The 12,291-nt window shown below is 46.5% G+C and overlaps 1 protein-coding gene across 2 annotated transcripts in view; it reads right to left on the bottom strand.

Moving 5' to 3' along the window:
* Positions 1–7,000, bottom strand: part of zfyve1 (zinc finger, FYVE domain containing 1) — a 103,441-nt gene extending 96,441 nt beyond the window's left edge. Inside the window, exon 1 of one of the 2 annotated variants that reach the window (XM_086003851.1) lies at positions 6,322–7,000. In XM_086003851.1, coding sequence (XP_085859977.1) covers positions 6,322–6,801 — 480 coding nt within the window. In that variant the 5' untranslated portion in view covers positions 6,802–7,000. The remainder of the gene's footprint in view (positions 1–6,321) is intronic. The other variant, XM_086003854.1, reaches the window with a different exon arrangement.
* Between the last annotated feature and the right edge of the window lie 5,291 nt (positions 7,001–12,291).

The following is a 12,291-nucleotide window of genomic DNA, read 5'->3' as shown; positions in this document are numbered from 1 at the left end:
GGAGTGGTGAACCATGTCAAAAGCTGCAGACAGGTCGAGAAGTGATAGTTTACCATTGTCAGTCAGAAAAGATGTCATTTGTGACTTTGATAAGAGCGATTTCAGTACTGTGGCAGGGGCGGAAACCTGGTTGGAGAGATTCAAACATGGTGTTCTGGTAAAAATGGGCACGGACTTGGGAGGCGACAGCACGTACAAGGACTTGAGAGGAAAGGGAGTTTGGAGACAGGGCGGTAGTTTGCAAGGATGGGGTGGGTGGGGGGAAGGGGGGTGTCGAGGTTTTTTTTGCGGAGATGGGTGATGACGGCAGATTTGAAGGAGAGGAGGACAGTACCCGAGGAGAGAGAACTGTTAACAATATCAACTAATATGGGAGCCAGAAAAGGAAGTAGGATGGTCAGCGGTTTAGTGGGAATAGGGTCAGGGGTGCAGGAGCAGGGTCTCATGGAGAAGATGAGCTGGGAGAGGGCACGATGGCAGATCAGAGAGAAACTAGAGAAAGATGCGAGTTCAGGGCTCAGGCAGAGGGGAATCCAAGAGGAAGTTAGGCTGAACGGATGGTCTCAACCTTAGTGCCAAAGAAGTCCATGAGCTCCTCGCACTTGTTGTTGGAGGCGAGAGTGGAGGAGACAGGGGAGAGGAGTTTAAGAAGATGGTTAGCAGCAGAGAAAAGAAGCCGGGATTATCTTTGCATTCCAGAATGATCCTGGAACAGTGAGCAGTTTTGTCAGTCGAGAGCAGGACCCGATACTGCTTTATGTGCTCCAGCCAGATCTGGCAGTGATTGGCTAAACCAGTTGTTCACCATATGGGTTCAAGCCTGCGTCCCTTGGACTTAAGGGACCGAAGACAAGGGCCGCAACAGGAGGAACAGCCGGGGCGAGAGAGAATAATGGTTTTGAGGGCAAAGAAAAGTTGAGTTTCCCGTCAGCCAATCTTGTGCACCTCTTAACTGATGTGAATTTCAGTGATGTTGATATTGGTGAAGTATTGTAAGCACAGGACCAAACAGAGAAAAGGGAGTAACACAACTGTAGAAACAGAGGAAGAGCAGTAGTTGAAGATAATCAGAAAGCTGCTTATAACTTATATCATCCCACATTACTTCACTAAACTAACAACATCGTACCTGCTTCCACACCCCAATCTCCAGCCAAAAAGGCAACTTGCTCCCAGATTTACGCCAAAGCCTCTATCAGCTTGCCAGGAGCGAAGCAAGAGCAAACTGTGATAACCCTCTGGTAAAGCACCGGACCTCCACTAGGCCCAGCTAACAGCAGGAATCGAGTGTGTGGAGAAATCAGAGACACAAGCCCACCTTCCCACTGCTCCATGCTGAAGTTCCAGCAGAATGCTACAAATTGATGATTTCTCCAGCACAATGCAGTGAGTGCAGGACAGTTACACAATCCCAATGATGTGTGTAAAATCAATCCCAGTCACTTACAGTAGTGCCGTCTCCAGGCGTGACCGATGAGGAATTAGCCATCGTCGCCATCCTGCCCGGGAATAGTGGAGCATCTGCAACAACATCCCGCAGTCCATCCCACAGCCAACTCTTAATCTTTATAGTGGACACCCATTAACAGAACATGATGTATAATTATATATTCCATGCATCAATCCCCCATCTCACTTCTCCACTGTACATTTAGATCTCATATCCATAAAACTATCGAGTTGTCTAATAAATTCCAGATTTAAAAGATGTTTTGAGATGGTACTTTCAATTAAAGTTTTAAATATGTAGTGAATGCAAGTTTCTGATCCAAATGCCAAGTCCTCAAAACTTCAGCCAGCGTGAAACTATTACTGGGACGTGTTTGGTATGTGATCCACATATTGGCTATCATTAGACACCACAAGGCAGCAATCGCAACACGCCCAATAATTCAAGTGCTCAAGGTCTGAACCATAAAAGGAGCTATTAACACACAAACATGTACACTTAAGTATACATATCTGCTCCATCACCAAACCGCCCACTTCTGTAACATCCCCGACTCCACCCCCACCTCAGCTCATCTGCTGCTGAAACCCTCATCCATGCCTTTGTCACCTCTAGTCTTGACTATTCCAATGCTCTCCTGGTCACCTCCCATTTTCTACCCTACATAAACTCCAACTCACCCAAAACTCTGCTGCCTCTATCCTAACTCGCACCAAGTCCCTTCCATCCATCGTCCCTGTGCTCGCTGACCTACATTGGCTCCTGGTCTGGCAATACCTCGATTTTAAAATTCTCATCCTTGTTTTCAAATCCCTCCATGGCCTCGCTCCGCCCTATATCTGTAAACTCCTCCAGCCCCACATCCCTTCCACACCCCACCCGAGATATCTGCACTCCTCCAATTCTGGCCTGTTGCACATCCCCGATTTCAATTGCTCAACCATTGGCGGCTGTGCCTTCAGCTATCTCAGCCCTAAGCTCTGGGATTCCCTCCCTCAACACCTCTTTCTTTCTTCCTTCAAGACACTCCTTAAAACCTACCTCTGATGTTCATCTGCCCTAATATCTCCCTATGTGGCTTGGTGTCAAGTTTTTTGTGTTATAAAACTCCTGTGAAGCGCCTTAGGATGTTTTACTACAAGTTGTTATTACAAAGACCTACTAGCTGAACCAGACAAGGAGACGACAGGTTCAATCACTGCATTGTGCAGAATTAGATGATGTCAGCAGGGGCAGTAGTTAGACTCTTCCCTCCCCCCCCCCCCCCTCACCCCACCCTCAGGGGCAGAGAAATGGGAGCGGGCAGAATTCTCAGAGTGTGGAGTTTGCACATTCTCCCCGTGTTTGCGTGGGTTTCCTCCGGGTGCTCCGGTTTCCTCCCACAGTCCAAAGATGTGCGGGTTAGGTTGATTGGCTATGATAAATTGACCCTTAGTGTTAGGGGGATTAAATACGTGGGGTTACGGGGATCGGGTGGGATATGTGTCGGTGCAGGCTCGATGGGCCGAAATGGCCTCTATCTGCACTGTGGGGTTTCTGTGATTCCTGATTGCTATCCACTGATTCCTGCTGGGAAGTGTTTAGGCACGGACATCAGGTGAGCCAACAGGCTATTTACCAAACAAACCACAGCGTTCAAGAATGGAAACAAAGCCTGATCACCACCCCACTGCCACCCCCCCCTCAATAGCCCCAGGCCACTGAAATCACTTACAGTACCAACTTCCAGTACTAAGAACAGATACCTCAGCACACATGGCCCCAGCTGGAGTACTGGGTCCAATTCTGGACACCACACTTCAGGAAGGATGTGATGGAGAGTACAGAAGAGATTTACGAGAATGGTTCCAGGGATGAGGGATTACAGTTACGTGGATCGACTGGAGAAGCTGGGGCTGTTCTCCTTGGAGCAGAGAAGGCCAAGAGGAGATTTGATAGATGTGTTTCAAATCATAAAGGGTTCAGATAGAGTAAATAAAGAGAAACTGTTTCCAATGGCTGATGGGTCGATAACCAGAGGGCACAGGTTTAAGGCGACTGGCAAAAGAACCAGAGGCAACATGAGGAAAAACTTCTTTATGCAACGAGTGGTTAGGATTTGGAATGCACTGCCTGATAGGGTGGTGGATACAGATTCAATAGTAGCCTTCAAAAGGGAATTGGATAAATACTTGAATGAGAAAAAATTGCAGGGATACAGGGACAGAGTAGGGGGAGTGGGACTAACTGGATTGCTCTTCGAAAGAGCCGGCACAGACTCGATGGGCCGAACAGTCTCCTTCTGTGCTGTACTATTCTATGATTCACACCCAGCATATAAACCTGACACCTTCCCGGCATGTCTAATCCTTTTACTAGGGTAATTTGAATTGTAATGGCCCCAAAAGTGAGATTATCCTGTCGTCACTCCTGTGCAGTACACTGCTCATGGAGGCAAATTTGCTCCTGTATCATAGAAGAAGAATATACATCATCTATACTGGACTCAAAATTTAAACAATCACTACAATTTTTACTGGAATTTATTCTAATCTGTTTCCAAGCAGTTATACAACAAATCACCACTTTATAAGCCAAGCACAAGCACCCGTTGAGATACACACATTTGTGTTTATTAGAATCATGTGAGGGTAATCCACAACAAACGGTAAGCTTCATCGAAGTGCAATATTTCTTCCCTAGTCTCCTGAAGACACTAACACTTGCACGGACACATTTCCAGGTGATGTTAACCCTTCCGGTAAGCACTTCATTCAAGTGCCCGCTTATCATGTGACACTTAAATTGTGGAGGCATCACAGCAGAGCCACAGGCCAGCCTCACCGGACTCTGACACACACTTTTGCACAGGGAGCATATTGATCACAAGTGGGTCCGCCAGCTGATTTCCAACACTAAACCATAGCACTGCAAGCACCCGCCAAATCAGGAATCAAGGCCACGGGTGAGCCAATTGGCGCCCAGGCCCACCCAAATCTGTGTGTGCGAGTGCCACTTAAAGCAAAATCCAGTCGAAGCAGAACATAGATTGCCCAAAATGAGCAGTGAAATCCATCCTTAAAACACACACTACCAGGGAGTCCAGCCACAATAACAAGGGATAAGGCAAGCGGACGTGAGCTGCACCGTCCTGTGTGCCAGTCTCTAAAATATTTCAACACTACATCTGTTGGGGAGATTGAGAGGCAGTGGCATTTAAAACATAGCAACCACTTGAATTCATAGAATGATTCGGCACAGGAGGCCATTCGGCCCATCATGCCTGTACCTGCTCTTTGGTAGAGCCATCCAATGACTCCCACGCCCCTGCTCTTTCCCCATAGCCCAGAAATTCTTTTCTCTTCAAGTATTAATACAATTCCCTTTTGAAGGTTATCATTCAATCTGTTTCCACCACCCTTGCAGGCAGTGCGTTCCAGATCACAGCAACTCGGTGTGTAAAAAATGTTTTCTGATGTCACCTCTGGTTCTTTTGTCAATCACCTTAAATATCAGTTCCCTCTGGTTACTGACCTTTCTGCCACGACAAACACTTTCTCCTTATTTACTCTAGCAAAACCATTCATCATTTTGAACATTTCTATCAAATGTCCTCTCAAACTTCTCTGCTCTAAGGAGAACAACCCCAGCTTCTCCAGTCTCTCCACATAACTGAAGTCTATCATCTCTGGTACCATGCTAGTAAATCTCCTCTGCACCCCCTCTAAGGCCTTGATATCCTTCCTAAAGTGCGGTGCCCAGAATTGGACACAATACTCCAGCTGGGGTCTAACCAGTGTTTATAAAGGTTCATCATAAGTTCCTTGCTTTTGTACTCTGTTCCTCTATTAATAAAGCCAAGAATCCCATCTGTTTTTAACAGCCTCTCAACTTGTCCTGCCACCTTGACCAATTTGTGTACGTACACCCCCAGGTCTCTCTGTTCCTGCACCCCCTTTAAAATTGTACCCTTTAGTTCATATTGCCTCTCCTCGTTCATCCGACCAAAATGTTCCACTTCACACCTCGCTGCGTTAAATTGTATCTGCCATGTGTCTGCCCATTTCACCAGTTTATGTTCTCCTGAAGTCTGTCACTATTCTCCTCACTGTTTACTACTTTTCCAAGCTTTCTGTCATCTGCAAACTTTGAAATGATGCCCTGTATACCCAAGTCCCGGTCATTAATATATATATATCAAAAAGAGCAGTGGTCCCAACATTGACCCCTGGGGAACATCACTGCACACTTCCCTCCAGTCTGAAAAACAGCCCGTCACTGCTACTCTCTCCTTTCTGTCCCTTTGCCAATTCCATATCCATGCAGCCACTGCCCCTTTTGTTCACAAGCCTATTGTGTGGTACTTTGTGAAACACCTTTTGAAAATCCATATACACAACATCAACCGCACTACCCTCATCCTCATTACTTCATCAAAGAACTCGATCAAGTTAGTCAAACACGAAATAACAACAGAAAATGCTGGAAAAACTCAGGTCAGGCAACATCCGTGGAGAGAAATTTGAGTTGACATTTCGTTTTCAAAAAGGGTTTCGACCCGAAACGTCAACTCAAATTTCTCTCCACGGATGTTGCCTGACCTGCTGAGTTTTTCCAGCATTTTCTGTTGTTATTTCGGATTTCCAGCATCTGCAGTATTTTGCTATCGTACTAGTCAAACACGACTTGCCTTTTACAAATCTGTGCTGGCTTTCATTAATTAACCCCATACTTTTCCAAGTGCCAGTTAATTTTGTCCCGGACTAATGTCTCGAAGTTTCCCCAGTTATGCTGCCTGGCCTGCAGTTGCCGGGTTTAACCCTCTGCCTGTAGAAGGCCTTGGCATTGAGCTTTAGGCACTATCCATGCCTGGTGCCCAGCCCGTCCCGTACCTGGATCCGCTCGTTGTGGTCCACCAGAAGGAAGCTGCTGCCGGCCTGGGGCTGGGGCAGTGCCTGGGGCTGGGCCCGCTCCCCCTGCCCCTCGGCCGGGTAGTTCTCCAGCCGGTGCTTGCGCCGGTTGCTGTGGGCGCGGCGCTGGCAGTCGGTGCAGACGTTGAGTTTGCAGGAGTGGCAGCGGGCGGCGGCGGGGCGGCGGGGAGCGCTCCCGGGCCCGGCCCCAGCTCCCGGGCACTGGTCGCAGCGCGGGTTGTAGCCGGAGCCCAGGCGGCTCCGCTGGTGCTGCCGGAGCCGCGTCTGTCGGTGCAGTTCCCGCTCGCAGCCGGCGCACTGCAGGCTGCCGCACTCGTCGCACTCGAAGGCCGCCGCCGCCCCGCTGCACGCGTAGCTCTCCTGGCAGCTCAGGCCGGGGCCCGGAGCGGGGCCACTGGTGCCCGCCGCCCCACCGCTCTCAACACAGCTCTGGCCGCTCATCCGCGCAGGCCCGACACACACTCGCCCCAACTGGGCCCGGGGCCTCGCACCGGCCGTCAGCAGGAGCGGGGAGAGTCAACAACCGCAGCACCCGCCCGGCTGATCTCGGGGCTGGGGCTCGCTGTGCGGAGTCAAGGGACCCCAGTGCGCATACGCGGCCCGCCGGGAGTTGTTCTGGCCGGGAGCGGGCTGACACTGAGCATGCGCGGCAGCATGGCTCGCCGGGAGTTGCAGTTCTGGCCGGGACCGGGCTGCACTGAGCATGCGCGGCAGCATGGCCCGCCGGGAGTTGTAGTTCTGGCCGGGGTCGGGCTGACACTGAGCATGCGTGGCAGCATGGCCCGCCGGGAGTTGTAGTCCTGGCCGGGAGCCCGCTGATTGCGGCCTCCAGTGTCTCTGAGCCATGCTACATCACGGCAGCAGTTGTTGTCCACACTGGGCACTGCCAGCTTCCAGACAGCACTGATTCTGTGCCGAGGAAGGCCATTCTGGCAGCGGCCGTCTGACCAGCCCCAAAGCCCCTCAGCCACAGCAGCTGGAAAATCGCAGCAAATTTGCTGACTGCCATTCACACCATGAAATACAGCTCCGCACATGTCAGGGGCTCTTTGAAAAATGAGTTTTGTTGGCTATTATAAATTTCACAGGCCACAATGTTGACATCTCCACCAGCCAAACCTCAGTGGTGGGAAAAATACTGGAAAAAATTCTGAGGGACAGGATAAATCTTCATTTAGAAAGACACGGCTTAATCAGGGATAGTCAGCATGGATTTATTAAGCAAAGGTCATCTCTGACTAACTTGATTGAATTTTTTGTGGAGGTCACGAGGGTAGATGAGGGTTGTGCGTTTGATGTAGTGTATCTTCTTCTTAGGCAGTCCCTCAGAACCGAGGATGACTTGCTTCCACATTAAAAATGAGTTCTCAGTGTAATGATCAATAACATGTCATTCTATAGTGGACACTAGGTGGAGCCGTAGAGCTGTATATAAGACTACACTGCCCAGCTGTATATATATTAAGACTACATTACCCATGAGGCACTAGGCTACCCACAAGGCAACAGTCAAGATGGAAGCCTCTACAGATACTGTACCAGTCCACATGTGCTGAATAAAGTAACTAGCAAAAGCTAGCTGTGTTCATAATAAGAATGTCTATTTATTAATGAACATAAGAAGGTACCAGGGTGGTGAAGATCTGCTGAAAATTGTGAAAAGCGAAATGGAGAATTTGAAGCCACCAGAGCGTTTGAATCTCGAGGGAAATGTCGACTACAATTGGCGGATTTTTAAACAACAATTCGAACTCTACATTGCAGCCATCGGATTCGGTACGAAGCCAGACGCAAGAAAAATAGCGTTGCTGCTTACGGTTGCAGGCCCACAGGCGATAGAGGTATTTAATACATTTGTATTTAATCCAGTGGAGAACAGAGAAAAATTAGAAGATGTGCTAAAAAAATTTGATGCACATTGCTCTCCCAAAAAGAATGAGACCTATGAAAGATACATCTTCTGTTCTCGGACACAGCAGCAAAATGAGACTTTTGATAGCTTTATAACTGAGCTGAAACTGAAAGCACAGACATGTAATTTCTCTGAGCTCAAAGCATCCATGATTCGTGACCAGATTGTGTTTGGTATTCATGATAAAAAAGTCAGGGAACGTCTGTTGAGAGAAACCGAACTAAATTTGGAAAATGCGGTGAAAATATGCCAAGCCAGCGAGCTAGCTCGAAAGCACGCGAAGACTTTCAGTGAAATCAATAATGATGCGATTGTAACGAGTGATAATGCTGCTGTCGGTGCTGTGTCCTATAAGGGGAAGAAACATGGGCAGAACAGAAATGAAAAGCAATCGGAGGATGAAATTTTTAATTGTAAATGCTGTGGTTACAAACACCAGCTAAGACAATGCCCAGCATTTGGAAAAATGTGCACAAAGTGTAATGGAAAGAATCACTTTGCCAAACAATGCTTTTCAAAAGTACAAACTAAGAAAGGGCAACGAGTTAATGTAATTGAGGACACTGATTTAAGTGAGACATTTTTTGTAGGAATGGTGTCATGTGACAATATCAAAAAGGATACAGAAAATGTGCAGCCCTCAGAAATGGACAATGCTGAACATAAAGTTAATGCAGTAAAAGAGGACAAATGGATGATCCCACTGCAGGTAAATGGAGCATTAGTTACATTGAAACTGGACACTGGGGCAAAAGCAAACTTAATCAGTATGAGTGACATAAAAAATATGAAAGAAAAGCCCAAAATACAGAAAAAGTCAGTACTACTGAAGGACTATAATGGACAGAAAATAGATAGCTTAGGTGTATGCAGACTTAAAGCGACAGTCAAAGACAAAGTGCATCATCTCATGTTTTCTGTTGTGGCTGAAAGGCTTGATTCACTACTGGGTGACAAAGCTTGTGAGGACTTAGAACTGGTCAAAAGAGTCTACCGTATAAACTGTGCCATAAGCAGACCAGATGACTCGGTGGATTCTATAGTGAATAATTTCCAGGATGTGTTCAAAGGATTTGGAGTTCTACCATTCACTTACAAGATCCAGCTAAAGCAGGATGCTCAGCCAGTGGTACATGCTCCACGAAGAGTTCCAGCACCCCTGCGTGACCGGCTCAAGAATGAACTGGACAGAATGACCACACTAGGAGTCATCAGGAAAGTCGAAGAGCCAACAGACTGGGTTAACTCCATGGTATGTGTAAAGAAAAAGAACAATGATCTAAGAATATGCATGGATCCAAAGGACTTAAATGCAAACATAAAACGTGAACACTACCAGATTCCCAAGTGAGAAGAAATCACCAGTGAAATGTCAGGTGCCAGATACTTTACAAAGTTCGATGCCTCACAAGGATTTTGGCAACTAAAACTGGATGAAGAGAGCACCAAATACTGTACCTTCAACACACCATTTGGCAGGTATTGTTTCCTCAGAATGACTTTCAGGATAATATCTGCATCTGAAATCTTTCATAGAGCGATGGAACACATAATTGAAGGTCTGGAAGGAGTTCGGGTCTATGTTGATCACATCATCATCTGGGGCTCCACGCTGAAAGAACACAATGAGAGACTGACTAAAGTGCTACAGAGCATACGCCGGAATGGACTGAAGCTCAACAAAGCCAAGTGTCAGTTTGGCATCCAGGAAGTCACTTTCCTAGGAGATAATCTATCTGGTAAAGGAATAGAGCCAGATATAGTAAAAGTAAATGCCATACTCAAAATGCCCCGACCCACTGACAAAAAAGGAGTGCTACGCATCATGGGGATGATAAACTTCATTGGAAAGTTCATTCCTAACTTGTCAGCCAAGACAGCCTGTCTGCGAGACCTGCTACATAAAACAAATGAGTTTGCATGGACAGAAAGACATGAACAAGAGTGGATAAACCTCAAAACAGTGCTGACAACCACACCTGTACTCACCTTCTTTGACCCAACAAAAATAATCAAAGTGTCAACGAATGCATCAAAAGATGGCCTAGGTGCGGTCTTGCTACAAGCAGAGGGTGAAGATTGGAAGCCTGTTGCCTATGCCTCCAGGTCTATGACTGATACTGAGTGTCGATATGCCCAGATTGAAAAGGAATGTCTAGGCTTGGTAGTTGGACTAGAAAAGTTTCATGGCTACATATATGGACTTCCCACCTTCACAGTTGAGACAGACCACAGCCCTCTGGTTGCCATCATAAAAAAAAACCTGAATGAGATGTCTCCAAGGATTCAACGACTCATGATGAAGCTGCAAAGATATGACTTTGATCTGATCTACACACCAGGCAAATACATAGTGTTAGCAGATGCACTATCCCGAGCACCCACAATGAGTCATGTGAGCTCTACTGAAGAAGACGTGGATGTTCATGTGAGTATGGTCATTGCTGCGCTGCCCGTGTCAGACACAAAATCAAAGCAAATAGCAGAAGAAACAGTAAAAGATACAGTATTACAAACAGTAATAGAGAACATCATGGTTGGCCAAAAGGTTCCTGTCCAAAATATTTTCACATAAGGTCAGAATTGAGTGTCGCAAGTGGACTATTACTGAAACAGAACAGAATAGTCATTCCACAGGCTCTACGTCAAGACATGCTCAAAAGGATTCATGAGGGACACCTCGGAATTGAAAAATGCAAAAGGAGAGCAAGAGACAACTGTTTATTGGCCTGGCATAAATAAGGACATTGAGAACATGATAGGCAAATGTGAGACATGTCAGAAACACCAAAACAAACAAGCAAAGGAACCAATGATAGTAGCTGACATACCAACAGCAGCATGGCAAAAGGTTGGTATGGACCTTTTTCATTTAAATGGTAAAGACTATCTAATAGTGATTGACTACTATTCTAACTATCCTGAGATGGCGCTGCTCTCAAGCACCACAGCAAGCAGTGTCATAATGCATGTGAAATCCATCTTCGCCAGACATGGAATTCCCAGGATTGCCGTTAGCGACAATGGTCCGTGCTTCAACTGTAAGGAGTGGCAACAGTTTGCAGCACATTATGACTTTCAGCACATCACATCCAGTCCTTTGTATGCTCAGTCAAATGGTAAGGCAGAGAAAGGTGTTCAAGTTCTCAAGCAGTTACTGAAGAAAGCGACAGAAAGCAAGTCTGATCCTTATCTCGCCCTGCTGAGCTACCGAGCCTCACCTTTAGACTGTGGTTCTTCACCTGCTGAACTACTAATGGGTCGCAAGTTGCGCACCACGCTACCCCGCTGTGCAAAAGAACAGCAAAGTGAGGAACTGAGACAGAGACTTCAACTGTTAAAGCTGAAACAGAAATCATACTATGACAAGTCATCCAAAACTCTAAAACCATTGACAAGGGATGATGTCAGGTTTGAGGGTCCAGATGCATGGAACAGGAAAGCTACAGTTCTTGAGGAAGTAGGACCAAGGTCATACACTGTTAGAACTGAGGAAGGACAGATTCTCAGGAGGAACCGCCGTTCCCTCCTAAAAACACAAGAGACTATTCAAGACCAGATTGATGACAATGCCGCAACTGCATCGTGTCATTCACCGCCAGAACAATCTCATGAAGACACATCAGACTTACCCGTGTTGAGAAGATCCACACGTGAAGTAAAAGAGCCTGATAGACTTAATCTTTGAGTACAATGTAAAGCTTTGAAAATGTGTTGACTGTTTTGAAAGTGTTTATGTTTATAGAGCACTAACAAAAGTGTTACTGATATTATCTTTATTGTTTTCTTGAAAGTTGATTGATATTGATTTTGTTAAACCTCAAAGAAAGGGGGATGTAATGATCAATAACATGTCATTCTATAGTGGACACTAGGTGGAGCCGTAGAGCTGTGTAGAGCTGTATATAAGACTACACTACCCAGCTGTATATATATATTAAGACTACATTACCCATAAGGCAACAGTCAAGATGGAAGCCTCTACAGATACTGTACCAGTCCACATGTGTTCATAATAA

The sequence above is a fragment of the Somniosus microcephalus genome, chromosome 12 (assembly GCF_052327205.1).
Source record: "Somniosus microcephalus isolate GS21.2 chromosome 12, FLI_Smic_1.0, whole genome shotgun sequence".
Lineage (NCBI taxonomy): Eukaryota > Metazoa > Chordata > Chondrichthyes > Squaliformes > Somniosidae > Somniosus > Somniosus microcephalus.
This window is presented reverse-complemented; position numbering and strand designations above follow the sequence as displayed.